The following is an 18572-nucleotide window of genomic DNA, read 5'->3' as shown; positions in this document are numbered from 1 at the left end:
ATGCTTGCCTAATTTTAATTATTTCAGTACCTACTTTGAACTATAATGGCGGACATAGGCACGCGGTGTTGCTAGCTGTAAACAGGGATACCAGAGGATAGTTTAAAATTTCCACACTTCGTGCTTTAAACTATCGTGTCGTATGGCTCGTCATAAACATGACTACATAGTTATACAGAGGAGGCGTCAACTTCATATAATTTTGATCGAAGGTCACTTACAGGTAAGTTCCTTTGATCAATCAATTAAATATGAATGCCCGAAAATATCAAGTTTTAGTGTTCTTTTTTCAGCTTCTACATTCTAATATTTATATTTGTAAATAATGAATATAGTTAGACCAAGGTAAGTCTACTACGATTATGACAGCACACACCGTGTATTATTCTAACCGTGAAACTTCTATGAAATTATGACGTATAAAATAACACTTTCACTGCTTGTGCTGTCATAATTGTCGCACACTTATCTTGCCTATCTTAGTCTAAAGGGGCCCACATTATCAGTTCGCCGGATGATATCAGCCTGTCAGTTAATTCCAAAAGGTGACAGTTCCGAACAACTGACAGGCTGATATCGTCCGACGAACTGGTAATCTGTGGGCCCCTCTATATTCTATCCACCGACTATTTGCTCGCGACCGAAAAATCAGCCGCTCCCCGCACAATGGGCCAATTTGCGCGAAATTAATTTTCGCCAAAATAACCGCCATGTTCGGTATTAAATGACTCCCGTCTGTCAATGGCAGAGGCGCCAATAAAATTTCTCATTAACGTCAATTCCTTGGCTCGCGAACACTTTTGGGGGTCCGCCGGATCGGAAAGGGGGTTTTGGGATTGGATTTTGGAATTAGACAACTGGATTTGGTTCAGTTTTAACTTTTTGAAAAGATACTCTGTTATATATTCTACAAATTAAAAACTCGTGAATGACATCTAGCCAAAAGAATGTAAGGGATGAATGTTGATGGATGGAGAGCGGATGGATGGATTGTGTGAAAGAGGATATGAGATAGAAAGGAGAAAGAAAAGACTAACTGCTTTAACTTTTTCGGTTAAGCACAGTTAGTAGAATTATATTTAATTTTTACCAATTTATAAATACCCAAAGTTATTTTTTATTTATTATACGCAGTTTAGGGTACAAAATAAAGGTTTTGAAAAAAAATAGTTAAAGGAAAATGTGCGCGAATTAGCGCTTACATTGTGATCAAAAACATGGCTTAAGTATTGAAACATTATTAACAAAGCACAATGGTGTAATGTAACTCTGAGCTACTCTGCCAGAAAGATCTCAAATTACATGTATATTTTTATCAAAGGTCAGATGTAGAAGGCGGTAATCTTGGCGACGGCGCGTATAGTACGTCGGTTCCTCACTCTGGGCCCCTAATGACCGCAGCTTGGGCCCTGTCCCGCTGCCGGTGGTTAAGTTAGATTTTTTATGATGTGTATTTATTTTGTTGTATTTGTGTTGATATGTATTTTGTATTTTACTTAAACATTCATATTATAAAGACCTAAACTGAGAATCTGAAATGAATAAAGAACAAACAAAACAATATTATATAAAAATATTCCTGACCCGATTCCCGCTTCACCTCGACGCCAAACAATCAATATTGGTACCATGTCATCGTAATTGACTTACCAAACTTGTCGATGGACTAAATACTCAAAAACTTCGCCCGTAAGGATATTCCAACTTGGGAAACTTTCCTTTTTTCCTGACGTTAAGTCAAGGGAAAGTTAAGGGGAAAAAGTGGAGTTAGAAATATTTTTTCCCTAATCGAAAAGCGCTGTAAGTCGATGGACAAAAATGTCCCTTACAACCTTTTGTAGACATGACGAAAATTTCTTCTGTCATGGTAAAATGTTGTAAGTGCATAAGAAATAATTGTGACTTGCGACAGTTTGGTACACGAGTATTTATTCCTAAGTAGAGTTAGCGTATTGGCAGAATTCGTTTTTGTAAGATGCACTGGACTGGATATACGCCGCATTTTAAGCACAAAGTTAAAAAGTTTTCTTAATAGTCTTATGATTCGCGATACAGTGGTGGTAGGTAGTCAGCATATGATAAAAAATAGTGGATGCACTTTGTGCCACTTTCTAACACTACAGTTCGCACTTGTAAACATCTTCACACATGCAGGCATAACCCCTGTTTTATAAACTACCTATTCCAAAATGGTAAATAATTTAGACGCGTATTGATGCTGCATGTAGCTTTAAGAATTGGCTTAGATTACTTAGAAACGTAGAACGGGACGGTTGCTGAAGCCATGAAAATGTTTCATCGATTTAAGTCTGTACCGTGTCTCGAATACGTATTGTTGCGGCACCAATTATAGAAATGTTGAATCTACGAGTTTCTAGATCTTATTACAATGTTAAGGGATCTGTATGGTTTTACCAAGATGTTTTAGGATGGCTATTTTTATATTTATTCACTCTGATTAAGTGATTAAACAAAAAAGTTAAAATAATAAGTATATAGTAAACATTACAGATTCTCATTTTTTAATATAATTAATAGAATCTTTCAAATAGGCAAATGATGAATTAATGTTATTTAGGCAAAGGATACCAATTAAAGGATTTAAAATCGGATAATATACCTTTTACCAGAGATTATTAGGGTGGGTATTTTGTATGAAAGTATTAATATTGAATTAGTGGCAAAGTAAGGTTGATTTACTATATTTTATACGAACAGACTTTTCTTGGTCTAACTCTAATTATATTTAATAAGTACTCATATTAATAATGGCCTACATTTCCTTAAAGTTAACAATTAACACAAATACCCAAAAAATAAATTACTAAAACCTAACAGTACTTAAATAATCCTTACATCCCCCGAAATCCCAGATAAGCCTTTTACGCCCAAAATATACAATTAATTTCTTGCCTTACCCCGATTTTAGTAATTTGTGGATGACTTCGCCTCAGATTTTTGAAATTGATTTCAACTTCAAAGGTTTGTTGGGCGTAAGGGCCATTGGACGTGACTGAAATAAACCTTGTTATTATATTTTAATGGGTTTTGCCTTTCGTACTATAGTCTGGTTATTATTGGAAAACAATAGGTTGAGATTAGGGATAGTAGTGGAATTCTAAAACGGGACACGTATATTCATATAGCGTTCACAAAATTAATGGCTGATATAGATAAAAAAATCAAAACTATTTTTTTTTACTTTAATTACTAATCAGTTTTGTACACAATCATAAAAAAGAGGGGTAATTATTTTTGTCTACCCTTTTGGGATGGAGACTAAATGTATATTTGTACATATTATATGCACATTATATGTTTAGCAATCAGTAAATAGGTATAGCCGCTGTAGATATAAAGATATTTATATTACACATTGTCACTGTTATACCAAATTATGATTTGGTTTGGTTAGATAAGATTAGTGCTAAGTTATAATTGTAATTTAATTCTATATAAAAATAATCAGTTTATTTATTTATTCCTTTTTTTGGTTCTCTATTACATTTTTTCCTTTTTTTGCCAAAAATTCATGTGTACAAACCATATTTATTTTACCTTTTATTTATTGCACTACATTTGTGTTCAATTCTAACTATCGCAAACTAGCAGAAGCATATACACTTTCCCCTTACGCTTTTCTCCCTAGGGCCCACACTATGTCCGCTAGCAGCTGCCTCCAAAGTCATTGTGATTCAAATAAAACAATATAAACTTTTTACTGACACTTAAGTCTTGTTTGTTTGTTTAATTAAACCCTTGACTAATAAATAAGGGCTGTGCCAAGGTGAGTTTGGGAATAAAGATGTGGATTTTACTTCGTTTTCTAGCATTTTTATGTAACTTAATAAAAGCAGTAAACTAAAATATATACAAAAAAACGTATATAATAATTATTTTTGTGTTTTAATAAAATTTAAAGTTCATTTCGCACACACAATCAGATTAAGCTAGACCAAGGGAAGTCTGCATCGATTTTGATAGCAAACGCAGGGCAAGTGTCATTTATACGTCATAATTTCATAGAAGATTGACGTTTCAAATAACAATTGCACTGCGTGTGCTATCAAAATCGTTGCAGACTTGTCTTGGTCTAACTCTAGCAAAAAATTAACAATCAAATCACCGCAACAAAAATATGCAAAATCAGTAGATCAATCAAATTTCATAAGAAAAGGAGATTTATATAAGTAATGATTTCCTTAATTAGCAAGCGTGGCTTTCTAAAGATAACTACATTATGTTTATACTTAATTAAAATATTTGCAATTAAACAACAAGCCCAAACTAACTCTGAGATACTCCACCTAACTCGCAGAAAACTCTAACAAAGATTAACACCCTGCAGTGATATTCATTCTCCGACACGGCCATCCTGATATTTTGCACGACCTCTGATTATACACACTTGATACTAAATTTGAAGTCATACTATACTGGGTTAGAGGACACGTCGTGATGAAACGTTTTGTGAGCACACTGGGGCCCCAAATTTAACTCAGAATCAAGTTTATAAACTTGATTCTGAGTTAAATTTGGGGCCATGTGTCACTTGAAATTACTTCACGCTCGTACTTTGATCGTTCTTTGTTTGAATGTAGACATTAAACTTGAATTATGTTGATGGGTGTCAAGGGGAAGTATCTGGAGGTTTTAGGTCATTAAAGAGATACTTGTACTTTCATTAAAAAAATCCAAATGTTTATATGTACTCGACTATAGTTGTTATAATGTGCTTCAACTTTTCACGTGTAGCGTAATTGTGCTATTATTATTTCAGCGACAGATATAATAAGTTGGCTAGACACAAACTAATACGATTTTCCTACCAGTGAGCCTTAAATGTTTCTTATATCATCATCACATCACCAGGCTATATTAGTTCACTGCTGGCCAACTGGTGGTTTACTGGTGGACAATTGGACATAGCACGACTAAAGAGCGCCAAAGCGCCCTGTCTTCAGCTTGCCGCATCCAGCATCTGCCTGCAGTCTTTCGCAGATCGTCATCCCACCTGGTCGGAGGACGTCCTACACTACGTTTGTTTCTATTATGTATGTAACTAGAAAAGGCCTTCAGGTATATCCAGGAGCAGCAATGAAACACCGAGCTAACTCAATCGTTTGTAATTCCGAACTGACAAACTAACATACAGAAATGTTTCACAACCCCCTAGTCGGCGCATGTAAACTTTAGTCTACCCCATATTACATATATAACAGTTCCTTATATCGTAGCTCCCAAAATAAGAATAAGTCTAAACTGCACTTTATTACGTGGACAATAGGCGTGATACCATGCAAAGCAAAGCAAGCACTGCTTTGCCTTGCGCAGACACGGCGATAACTTAAATTTTTTCGAAGAAATATATTTATAGGGTTTTTTTGTAAATTAATAGTAAAATTAGGCTCTCAAATGTGTGTATAAAAAATGGAACCTTCTCTTCGTAGGTATATTTTCATAAACATAAAACTCAGACAAAAATTGCCGACATATAGCACAAAAACAGACAATATATTCTTCACGCGTATCTCGGTATTCTTTCTTTCATAGAGCTTCGGATTAGAGGGCTCTAATAAACGACGTGCCGTTACATTTGTCTTGACCCTACGGATGACAGAGCTGGGATTTTGGACCTTGAGTGTTAAAGGGCGTATATTTGTTGAATTTATTAATTCTCATAGACTCAAAGAGGATTTGAAGTTAACAGTTATATAATGCTTTATTAAAATAGCATATGCAAATATGTACTATTCTTAACGAACAGGGATATTATTTTCTATATGGTTTTTAGGGTTCCGTACCCAAAGGGTAAAAACGGGACCCTATTACTTCGCTGTCAGTCTGCCTGTCTGTACCAGGCTCTATCTCATGAACCGTGATAGCTGTTGAAATTTTTACAGATGTATTTCTGTTGCCGCTATTACAACAAACACTAAAAACAGAATAAGTTTAATAAATATTTAAGCAAACAGTGGGGGGAGAAACGTGATTTATTTACGTTTTTTGCGTAATAGTACGGAACCCTCCGTGCGCGAGTCCGAGTCGCACTTGACCGGTTTTTATTGACATTAGTACCACTAAATGACTGAAGCAACATCTTTTGTCCATACGCTTTTTACAACCTACCCACACATTGATGCTTAAGCAGCCTACGTCTTGATGGTACGCATCACTTAAATTATAACATTTATAACTCAAACAGGATTTTCGCTATAATTGAGAAGATACTTCAAACGAATTTAAATATGAATTTAACAATAAAATTATCAGTGTATACACGTTTCATGTAACATCTATTCAAATATAAACCTCATTTACCAAATTCATATTTATACTAGCCTATCCGTGCGTTAATTTGGCACCACACTAACGTACGAGCAAATTAATATTTGGAAAATGAGTATTCAGTACAAACACACAGCCCTACGAGCCCCTAGTTTACAAACTATTGCTTGCTAATATCCAACAGGGTGTTATTCCCTTTTACCAAGCAAACCAGTATAGAATTGACCTACGATTATTTAAATTTATTTTGTATAGAGAGGTCACTTTATAGTAGTTTTCCTACGTTTACTACGCAGAAATTGGGAATAATCAGGTATTGAACTCGGACAAAAGAAAATATGGCGACCACTTAACTTGATTGCTTTTATTTATAATTAATCCTTTATTACAGTATCGTGTAGAAACTTTTCATTGCTTTTAAAAGTTAATTTCTTGAATTAACGACAAAAAAGTGCGAATTATTGCAAGATTGCGATGTAATTACTAATGTAAACGCAATTTGTATACATTTTTAATGCGATGTTACTTTTTCTAGAGAAAGAACACTCGACGTTTTCGGAATGGCACTCAAGAGATTAAAATTTCTCTTTTATTGTCCCTTACAACATTTTTCTAACACAAGTCCAGCTTAACATTTTTTTTATTTACACTTATCTTTTTTGGGCAATACGTTTTCTTTGAATAAAGTATATTTAGTTTATTTGAGCATTCCCAAGTTATATTTGTACGCGAAATAAATTTATACTCTCTCGTGCAGAAAATTGAACTTTAGATCACTCAGGTATGAACGTAATATGAAATTCTGTTTAAATTATAATAAGCCGCCAACGAATTTACTCGCTTTGTAAATAGTAAAAACGACAGGTAAGTATCAGGTTTATAAAGGTCTTGTCACATGAAACAGGTTTGAGTTGAATATTTAAAAAAAAATTGTCAGCTGATGCAGAGTGCATTGACTTCGTACTAAGGTACCGAATCCCGTAACTCCCGTATAAAAACTAATCCACCAAAAATGTACCAAAGAATGTCTTTAAAATATTACTTATTATATCATAATTAACTACATGCATGATGTAGCCTATTATATGGTACTTAACATCATTTGGATTTAATTCATATACAACCGTTTGAAGTAAATAATAAAACACTTACCACACAATACTGCTACCAGATTCCTCGTAGTGGCACACATTTTGGCTACCACCAACTACACTGCACATAGTCTCACTGTCAAACACTGTCTTACTGTCAAACGTCTAGCACATTGTCACTAACACAACACTACACTATGTCACTATTTGAGCGTTTTATGTCTGCATATCTGTAAAAAAAAAACACATTTGTAAATACATTTTTGTCCATCAAATTCGTATTTAATATGACATAAATTATTTCCTAACATGATCCATTCATACCAGGGATGTTACGGATGCAGATTTTTTGACATCCGCGGATGTGGATGCAGATGCGAATATTTAAAGCCACACATCCGCGGATGCGGATGCGGATGTTAAGATTTGGTACTTAAAAAACGTCAAATATTACATTTTCAGCATTTTGTATTTAAAAAAAAAGAAACGTTTAGTATTTGAGCAAGAATATAGGTGCGTTTTATTTAATAAACAGTAACTTGGCCGACTTTTCGGGATGTAGACGATTTCGTTATATATAATGACGAAATTACCTAGCACTTACGCCGCCGGCGCCGCCGCTAATACGTTCCTGTTACCGACTTGGTCAACATCCGCATCATGCGGATGCTCCGCATCGATTTTATGTGGATGCGGATGCAGATGCGGATGTTCCGCGGATGCAGATGAGGATGTTCGCAAAATCCCTGATTCATACAATTAAGTTAAATAAAAAAAAACATATATGTATACAGGCTGATCAATCCAAATGGGTCAGCATGTAGAAGTCGGAAACTATAAGAGATAGCAAAATCTGTTCTTAGGAACCATGGCGTCGATTTTAGATTTAATAATAATGACATTCATTTTTTTTTATCTATCATACTTATGTATGATTCAGGATTCGAACCTGGTCAATATTCAATATAATATAATAACTCCACGACTGATTCGGCCACGGCGACTGCTATCAATTCCGTTGCTGTCATAAGTATTACGTATATACGATGGAATATTAAAAATTAAAATATTTTCGCAAAATATTTGGTGTGAGTTAACAACTTGTCCTAGAAATAAACCCAAATTCTTTGAAACGAATATTTTAACAGTATAACGTTTTATACATTTTATGGTAAACCAATGAATAATTTCCGAGAATTTCGATTTCATAGAATTTCAATTATTAACAAGGGAAGTGATGAGTGCAAACATCAATCTCTCAAATCTCTTAATATTTATACGTAATTAATTCCAGTAACTGTAATATCAATACGGTAAATAAATAAGGAAAACCAATTAAAAGAAGACTTCATATCATGTCCCTTACGTCATTTTACGCATCAAGTGCACGTTGTCCCCAAGTTAAGCGTGTCCCTGACATCATTTTACGTTTTAAGTAGTATGCACGTTGTCCGAAAGCTATCAACAAGATTCAAGCATTACGGTAAAAACACCAAAAGCATGTCGTGCATCACCCACACGTTCTTTTTTCTACGAACACATGGTATGGCAAAACCACTTAACCCGAGAACTTGTAGTTTTAGTGCCGTGTGATTTGGATGATGTAAGCGTTCATTTTGGCAATTTGCGGATAGAAAGTTATGGTAAAATGATTGTACGGGGTATTATGGTATCACAAATTATGTTATTGTTATAAAATTTACACACACTGTAGGTACTAAACTTCATACTTATTTTAGTTAGATATATAAAAAAGTTAAATGTATTTAATTGACATAATTAGAAGACTTAATAAAATTCCACACTGTAATCTCGACTAATCAACCTTTATGCCAAATAAATCCACTTCGTTGTTTAAAATCATACTTAAATATGCTTCAGAAATGCATTCCAGATTTTGTTGGCACCTACCAAAAATAGCTTCTAACTAAAATTTTATAAACTGCTAATAAAACTTAAGCTTTGAATAATCTTAAACCTCCTAAAACACTTTCTTCCACAGCATTAAAATGAATTCAGAAATTACGACACTATTATTTTTAAATCAAATAACGCTCATAAATTATGCCCATAAACGTCTCAATTTGAGTTATGGCAGTTTTCCCCCGAGCACAAATCAAAAGGAACGATTTTGTTAATATTTGGACTTAATAAAATAAACTTTTATTTCTCCCTTTACGCGTTAAGCAATAAACGCTGGATTTATTTTGATGCACTTTTAAATGGATTTTGATTGATAGAAATTGCTTGAAAGCTTGCTTCTACAGTATTGACGCCCGAAATATGATAATACGATATTCACAATTAATATCTTTCTCTCAATTAATTAAAACACACATTTAAGTGACTTAATCGACTAAAGAAAGAGAGGGAGGCCTTTGCCCAGCAGTGGGACACAACAGGCTAACAAATAAATAATAAATAATCGACTCGCTTTGCGGTGGCTTGCCACTCTTAAGGGATATCACATAATTACACAATATAAATATAATCATAAAACCGTCACTCTATCAAATTTTAATTTATAAGTCAAGCCTTGGTAAGCCTTTGTAAATAGGGGTGTTAAAACCATTTTACAGCTTGATTAATCGATGGAGCCTAAACACACAAAATATAGATAATCATAACATAACATAAACAAACAGAAAATTAGTCTATTAACGGAAGTTTGGTGTACTCAGATTTACTTTAAGTTGAACTTTATAGTAAAAAAAAGGGTTTACTAAACGAACGTATGGAAAAAACACTAGTAATTTCTGTTTTTATCACTGCAAATTGTTTACCAAAAATAATAATATCTAAATTACACAAAAAATACAGTTAATCTAATATCGCGGAACCCTCGTCATCCAAAAAAACCGTTTACATTTTTTCTTTTATTGCCCATAAAAACTTAACGACATATTAATTTCGTAGATAAAAAGTATTATATTCTAGGTTATATATATATAGTTGTAAAACACGACATGTAGGGTCCCCCTGGCATCGTAAAATTTCGTCTGGCTAAATAAATAAACCAGATTTTGTTACCATTTTTTCTGGGGACCGCACTGACTGATCCGATTGGGATTGAAATTGTTAGAGTGGAAGAATCAGGGGACATGTTTTCCGGGGGTAAATTATAGTTTAGTTTTCGAATGTCCTTTACGTCAAAATGATATTGACGTATTGGACGTTTTTAAGTCATGGCCTAAGGTTTCGAAAGTGACGCATTGATATTTTTGTTGATTCGCCAGTCATCCTGTAGTCCTGAGTTCTAGGCCCGGACCTAGAGCAATCAAGATATTGTTAGCTTATCATATAGCACATACTGTAATGGCTAGATGATGACGCGTCACTAAGAAACGTGCATATAATATTTAAGATCCAACCATGATTTAATAAATAGTATATGTTTATATGTAATTTAGCATAATGTCCTTTACGACAAAAACGTAGGACCTCAACCGACCTTTGTTTTTTTTTTCGCTTACACTGAAATGTTTTTGCTACCAGCTTTCGAGAAATATTTTATCGATAAGACAAAGACCAAACTGGGTTATCTGTCTTATCTGTTCCATGATTCATAAAAAAGTCCATATTTATATCTTTAATTCATGAGTATAGCTTGGCTGTACTCCAATATATCAAGCATTCGATACAGGTCAGTATTTATATTAGTAAGTATATCATATGATTTATATCACAGTTGTTTACCTTTCTCTAAAAAGGACCTTTTACCCTTTACTTGTTATTTGATAAATACATAAAACGAGATTCGATATTACTTATATCGTAGGTGTTACTTACGTATTTTGTTTTGACTACTTTTCTATCCTTCAGGTAGACGGTAAACAGGTTTAGTATTTCAGCAAAATATCATATAATACAAACTCATATTATGAGTAAGAAAGGGTTTTGGTTACAATAAAGCGAAATTAATTGTGTCATGTCCTATAAAGGTGGACTTCAGATTAATTTAATTGATATGAATAAATCATTTAATCGATTTTGAGTAACGATAGATATAGACTTATGTTTTAAAAGACATTGAGAGTGCAAAGACATATTTAAAACCCAACCCACGTAAACGTAAAAGGAGAAGGCAATACTTGTATTAGTTAGTAAAAGACTTGCTTCAAGGCAAAAAATATACCATAGTAGAATTAAATACCTACGCAATTTTATAAGTTAGTGAAAAAAACACGTTTTGCTTGTTTTTCTAACCGCATTTAAAAGTAAACCACGTAAACCTACACAAAACCTAATTAATGTGGCCCGGTCGCAGCCTCATTATGTGTTTTTCGAAAAGCTCACAGACTGGTTGGTTGCAACACTCTTTAACCCACGCTCTAGTGTCGCGTGTGCCGCGATTTGGTGGCGACAGCGACGAAGCTGGACAACCACACGAACAGTGGGCCTACCGCGAACACCGAAGTTGGCAAATTTCGGGCATCTTTCTCTTCTACACCAATTTAGGCTTAATTATAATGAGAGAAATAGTTAATCAAAATTTAGGAACTTCGATTTAGCGGTTATAGGCCAGGTGCCACAGTTGTCAACTATGTTATTGGCGTTGCTAGGCGTCCATATGGCAGAGTAACCACTTACCGTCAATTGGACTGTGTATTTAAGCTCGTTTACGACAAATTTACCTCACATGTGATGTGAGGTTGGATGGCACAGGTGGAACAGTGTTGTTTTTATTTTATTTCACAGTACTGTGGAATAAATACCATCAATATTTATAATTACGTATTACGTTAATTACGTAAAGTATAGCAGACTTTAATGCTTGTTACTTGGCCCACCGGCTCAAACCCTATGTAGGCGGCAAAATGTTTGTGAGAGGCAATTATTTTGTCTGCCCGTCCGTGCGTTTGTCGAGCCTTTGTTTCCGTCGCGTCAAATCAAACCTTTTTGTTGTACACAAACAACGCTAGTTCAAAAAACGCCTCTACACCCTACATAATACGGTACTACATACGTTATTTTTTTTTATTGCACAAAACGTACCTTACGTCCGTTGGCACTTACGACAAAATGTGACCCAGTTGTATCGGACATTTGGCAAAAATAACCTAAACGCCATTCGCTGATAAATCTCATTTTATACGGAAATATACACCAAAACACGCAAGAATTCAATTTTTTCAAGCAATATAAATCCTAATTGGAAGGCGTAAAATGATTTTTTTTATGAACGAACGCGAATGAGAGCTGGCGAAAGTAACGAATGTTAATTTTCATATTCTATTTGCGAAGTTTTGTTGATTTTATTTTCCAATTGTTAGTTTTATTTCCACGTTGGAAACGGAATTTTTTACATTGTAATTTTAAAACGAACGTGTTTATATGTGTTTGTTTCCAACAAACGTCAGGTAATATTTGTTTTGGCACGAAAAAATTTAAAATTTCCGTCATCAAAAAAATTCACCGTCTTTTATTATCACAGGGCGTCCATATTCAATTTATATTGCATTTTATTTATTACATTTTCTTGTAATAAATTTAAATTTGATTAGTTACTTGCATAATAAATTATAGTTAATAAAAAAAGTATTAAATGATATTCCATAAAAGCCAAAAGATTAAATAGTGCCGCTATTGCTTGCCGTGAAAACTTAAATTTTTCGCTAAAAGTGTAATATAATGATCATTTTTATACTCGTATCTTAATAAAACATTATACTGCTTATAAACGTAACTTTTGTGTGGTATGTAATTTACGACGCACATAAAGCGAAATGAAATACATATTTGATACGTGGCTTCATAAATTTCATAATAATAAGCTGTACGTTAAATTATATTAGCTTTACGTATGTTTTAATAGCATATTACGATACAGGAAAACCTCTCAACGATGTTCTAAAGCTTAGTTTTTAATTAACAATGTTATTTTAAAAAATTACTTAGCCAAATAATAACGTGCTAGTCAATGCCAACCATTTACTTACTTTTACGTATTTTTACATGCAATGAATGGCAAAAAAATCGCAATAAAACGCCTGATTTCGTTACTCAGTAGTGCTTATTGATCAATCAAATTTTACATCTTTTATTAACTCCTTTGGTCTATATGTTTTTTTTAATGATTATTATGTACCTATAGTATATGTACATAACAAAAAAAATAACAGAATTATACCTAAACTAAGAACGTTAAACAGAATTTCGTACGTTGAACCCGCCTGTTTCTATCTCTGTCGCACTTCTTCGAAATTCTTAGCGTTTTTAGCAAAATACATACTATGGGTGTTAACTAAAAACGTTTCGCATGTTCTTTAAAATAAATACACAGTAGCATGACTAGCACTCAATCTACAATATTTCTCCCTCTACAAAAATAAAAGGAAAACCATAATTAAAAATAAATAAAACCCAAAAAGCTTAAACCCTTTATGAATATTGGCTTTAAGCGGCGTATCGTAAACGGGATTTTATTGTCCCGCCCCATTTGAAAATTATGTAAATGCAATTTAATATGCATACGAGAATTTTCGGTGCACACCTCGGAATTATTTAATTAGCAAGCTATTAAAATGTAATGATAGGTTTTTACACGAGATTATTTAATGTAACATGACGATTATTATGTTAGGGTAATAAGTGTAAAATGAAAGCTAATGTTATGTGAGTTGCTGTTAATGGTAGATTTCCAAAAAAGAAATACTTGAAAAGTAAAAAAACAGACACATAAAAATGTTACCTAGCATTTTTTATTATTATGAAGTACTTATATCTATATATCTATCTCTTTGTAAAATAAAAGTATCTATCTAGTTCTTTATGTAAAATAAAATTCAAGAAAACAATGAAACCCGATTTTTTGACAGACTTTTTTTATATTTGATAAACAAAAAATTTTAGTAAAAAAATAATGCGATCTTTTCCGAATAAAGGTTGTTTTCTTTTACTTGTATGTAAATTCAATGTTGATGTGTAAAAGTGGCTGAATAAATGTTGAAGTCATTTTGATGTCAGTGTACGTTCGAATTGGCCTGTGAGTTAAGGCCTGTGCACACCGGCTTGCGTGTGCGTGACGTGCACGTGTGCGTGCGCTAAAATGTTGGGGCCGCTCACGCACACGTCACGCAAGCGGTGTGCCGTCTCTCATAAGAATCTCTACAACACCGCGCGCACGTACACGTCACGCACACGCATCCGGTGTGCACAGGTCTTTAAGCTTTGCCCGTCATTTGTTCGTATTTTCAACACGTGTATCGCTAGCGTTTCATTTAGTACCGGTACAAAAGTATCGCGCCATCGTAAAATATGTTTATTTACCGAAGCGGGAGCTAAAAAGAAAAGGAATCGTCCGCCATTCGCGTAACACATGTGACTTTTCCCACGCGTTGCACATCATGTTAAGTGGCTGGTATATAATGTAATGTTTGTATATAAGCTGGGATATATTGGCAATAACTGTCCACTTAGGAACGTTATTTAATTATTTTGTGATTGCTTTTCAGAGTTCCGTGGCCAAAGGGTAAAAACGGGACCCTATTACTAAGACTCCGCTGTCAGTATGTCTGTCACCGGGCTGTATCTCATGATTCATTGATCAGGCAGGCTTTGTTCGGTATATGAAAACAAAAAAATTAAATATTCTCAATTTCTATTTAAACTTAATTATTTTAAAGTAAAGTATAATCTGTTAAAATATCTGCAACTAATAAAATAACATCTTATATAGTGTAGTATGTATAGTCTAGGTATTAAAATAAAAGGAAACTAAAATTCGAACATTTTCGGGTAGTTACATTTCTTAGTTAACCAACCAAATACAAAACCACCTGGACCTGTCACTGAACGACCTGACTATAACCTACATTATTTGATCGTGTAATGTTTTCATTTAACTCAACTGGCTTAAGGAGCCGTGTGAGGGTAGATTTTGTTTACTTTTATTTAAATACCGAAAGATACATAGTACAAATTCCGCCATATCTTAAAAGGAATAGATTTAAATACATTTTCGGTTAAAAATAATGTATTCACTTTGATTCTAAAAGCTTAAAATACAAGTTCACATCTTGAAAAACATCAGACTAATGAAAATACATCGAAAATTCAAATGTAATATTTACCCCTGAATCAAAGAACTCTTTAATGATACGATGTTTATTTTGCTGAAGGTATTTATTTATAGCGATTTATCTGAAGTAAGGAAGGTTTACGAGTTGATTTTACGAGTAATGAGGTCGGACAAATCATCGCAAAACCATCAAAAATCATTTAGGTATATCTCAAAATAGGACAAGATTTATTAAACTCATATTATGTACACAGTATCTTTATAAAATTTCCAGATTATACTCAAAAACTACAGTTCCAAATTGTTAAAAAAATTGTATCGTGTTCCATTCCATATTTATTTTTGCGATAAATTATCCGAACTAATGAGTTATATAAAGGAGTAAATGTTTATATTTTATAAATGTCTTTTTTACCTAAGTAGAAGTCTGCAAACTAATATGTACAGTAATAGGCCAATGCAAAATTGTATTTTCTATATTGAGTTTTTAGGGTTCCGTACCCAAAGGGTAAAACGGGACCCTATTACTAAGACTTCGCTGTCCGTCCGTCCGTCCGTCCGTCCGTCACCAGGCTGTATCTCACGAACTGTGACAGCTAGACAGTTGAAATTTTCACAGATTATGTATTTCTGTTGCCGCTATAACAACAAATACTAAAAACAGAATAAAATAAAGATTTAAATGGGGCTCCCATACAACAAACGTGATTTTTGACCAAAGTTAAGCAACGTCGGGCGGGGTCAGTACTTGGATGGGTGACCGTTTTTTTTGCTTTTTTTTGTTTTTTTTTTTTTTGCATTGTGGTGCGGAACCCTTTGTGCGCGAGTCCGACTCGCACTTGCCCGGTTTTATACTTACGTTTCCTTAAAATTGGAATCTTAAGCCTTTGCTTACGATAAAATTTGCTACTGAGTGAAACATTAATTTGCCCCTCTCGTGGATAAAATGTAACTTTATTCCTATCAGTTTTTAAAGAATAAAGAGACCAATGGTGAAAAATTACTAAGTCGAATTCGGTATAAAAGATGATTCGGTTTTTAATTTTATTCAAAGGTACGATGGTACTTATACTGTTAACTGTACATCGGTGGACCTTATGCCTTTTGTAATAAGGACCACCTAAGTGCAGTTAGGAGTGTTGCTATTTGTACCTACATTGTACATTAGTCAAAATGACAAGACATTTTTACTTATATTATTTATCAATTTAAATGTATGACACATATTTAAGGGACCCACTGATTAACAGTCCGCCGGACGGTATCGGCCTGTCAGTTAGAACAAAATTTTGACAATTCCGAACAACTGACAGGCCGATACCGTCCGGCGGACTGATAATCAGTGGGCCCCTTTACAATAACATACTGTATGTTTCTTGGAACTATATCTCTGAATTGTCTACAATAATCCACACATATATTACATAAAATTAACCAATAAACAACTATATTCATACAATATCATTAAAACTAACGTAGAAGCTCAATTTCAACCTAACCGCACTGACCGAACTCTCCCGCCGAGCCATATGGGCAACATATGTCGCCTAAATACATACACAGGCCAATTCGAGTTACACTTATTATCTGTTTCCGATATACTACTACTACTTAGGGCCACCCCACATTTAGTTCCACCCCACATCTAGCGTCTTTCGAGCGTCGGCGTCTACAACTCTACGGCCGCTGCTCGACGCAACGTCGACGCAACTGCGACGCTAGATGTGGGGTGGCCCTTAGCGTCTTTCGAGCGTCGGCGTCTGGTCAGCGCTATGGAAAATGGCGTCGCTGCGCAGTTGCGTCGACGTTGCGTCGAGCAGCGGCCACAGAGTTGTAGACGCCGACGCTCGAAAAACGCTAAATGTGGGGTGGCCCTTAATAGCGTAGCGACCCAAAATGTTTGGCCTCCGACACGAGTAAACGCCAGTTGTCTCGATCCAGCGCAATCTGAGCCAGTTATCGGCTTGAAGATCGCGCAAGTCCGCTTCAACCTCATCGCCCCAGCGATACCTGGGACGTCCGATCGGTCTTCCTACCAAGCGTGTTTCCGATATGATACTGATCAGATTTATACAATGTATCAAGCATACATAGATATCGCTTATGCGCTCCACTCACTATCAGTATAATGTCATTATTTTGACATTTCTTCAAAAATTTTAAAAATGTTTAATAACTTCATTATCGTTCATCATTCTTTCTGTCATTTCTGATTCCATCATTCTAATCAATTCACTGTCAGTAGTAATGTCAACTCATTTCTAGTATCATTACTTTGACATAACTCCAATACTGACGGAAATTATTAAAATAAACGTCATTACTTGCCGTCATTCCTTCATGACACTCCCTAAACTATCACTAAAAACGTCATTCCGTCAAAGTAATGTCAGTATCCATGATAGTGTCGGGGCCGTATTACGGCCGGGTCGAGGCTTCGCCGATATGAGCGTCAGGAAAAATATTCACAAATCAGGATTTTTGTCACGAAATTCCAAATTTGGAACTGGTAGCCCTAGTCAAGAGTGACGTTTCAATCAGGCCAATTCGAGTTTTAATTATTCGATCAGTTTCTGATATGATACAGACCTGTCAGTGTCAAAAGCGACGGTTTTGATTGAAGAAATGTCACTTTTGACACTCAGATCAGTATCATATCGGAAACAGATCGAATAACTTAAACTCGAATTGTCCTGACACAGGACAGATCTGACATGGCCTATAAATTTTGTATGAAATAAAATAGACTTTATTTCAAGGGAATAAAGTGTTGAATATGATAGCAGATGTTGCGAAGCGGGAGTGATTTTACCCGTTTTTTGTCATCGGCGCTTGGATAAATTTGTTAATTAGATCTTATAATTATTGTTAAATGAGAATCTGTTTTGAAACAATTAGGCACGAAAACATTTCCATACTGACTTTGACTTGATGTGACTTTTCGTGGCATATAATATAGATTCCGATAGATTTTTACTTTTGGTGTTTGTCGATGTACGTTTGTAATCTTCCCTACAGTCCTTTTTTTGGGGTTCCGTATCCAAAGGGTAAAAACAGGACCCTATTTACTAAGACTCCGCTGTCCGTCCGTCTGTCTGTCACCAGGCTGTATCTCATGAACAGTGATAGCTAGACAGTTGAGAATTTCACAGATGATTTATTTCTGTTGCCGC

General features: G+C 34.6%; 1 protein-coding gene and 1 long non-coding RNA gene across 3 annotated transcripts in view; one reads left to right on the top strand and one right to left on the bottom strand.

Moving 5' to 3' along the window:
* LOC134675844 (nephrin) overlaps positions 1 to 7590 on the bottom strand; it is a 311394-nt gene extending 303804 nt beyond the window's left edge. Inside the window, exon 1 of one of the 2 annotated variants that reach the window (XM_063534144.1) lies at positions 7441 to 7590. In XM_063534144.1, coding sequence (XP_063390214.1) covers positions 7441 to 7480 — 40 coding nt within the window. In that variant the 5' untranslated portion in view covers positions 7481 to 7590. The remainder of the gene's footprint in view (positions 1 to 7440) is intronic. The other variant, XM_063534145.1, reaches the window with a different exon arrangement.
* Positions 1 to 18572, top strand: part of LOC134675968 (uncharacterized) — a 512277-nt gene that overhangs the window by 263070 nt on the left and 230635 nt on the right. The gene's annotated exons all lie outside the window — the stretch shown is intronic.

The sequence above is a fragment of the Cydia fagiglandana genome, chromosome 23 (assembly GCF_963556715.1).
Source record: "Cydia fagiglandana chromosome 23, ilCydFagi1.1, whole genome shotgun sequence".
Classification (NCBI taxonomy): Eukaryota; Metazoa; Arthropoda; class Insecta; order Lepidoptera; family Tortricidae; genus Cydia; species Cydia fagiglandana.
The sequence above is the reverse complement of the archived record's forward strand: the minus strand, read 5'-3'. Positions and strand labels throughout refer to the sequence as shown.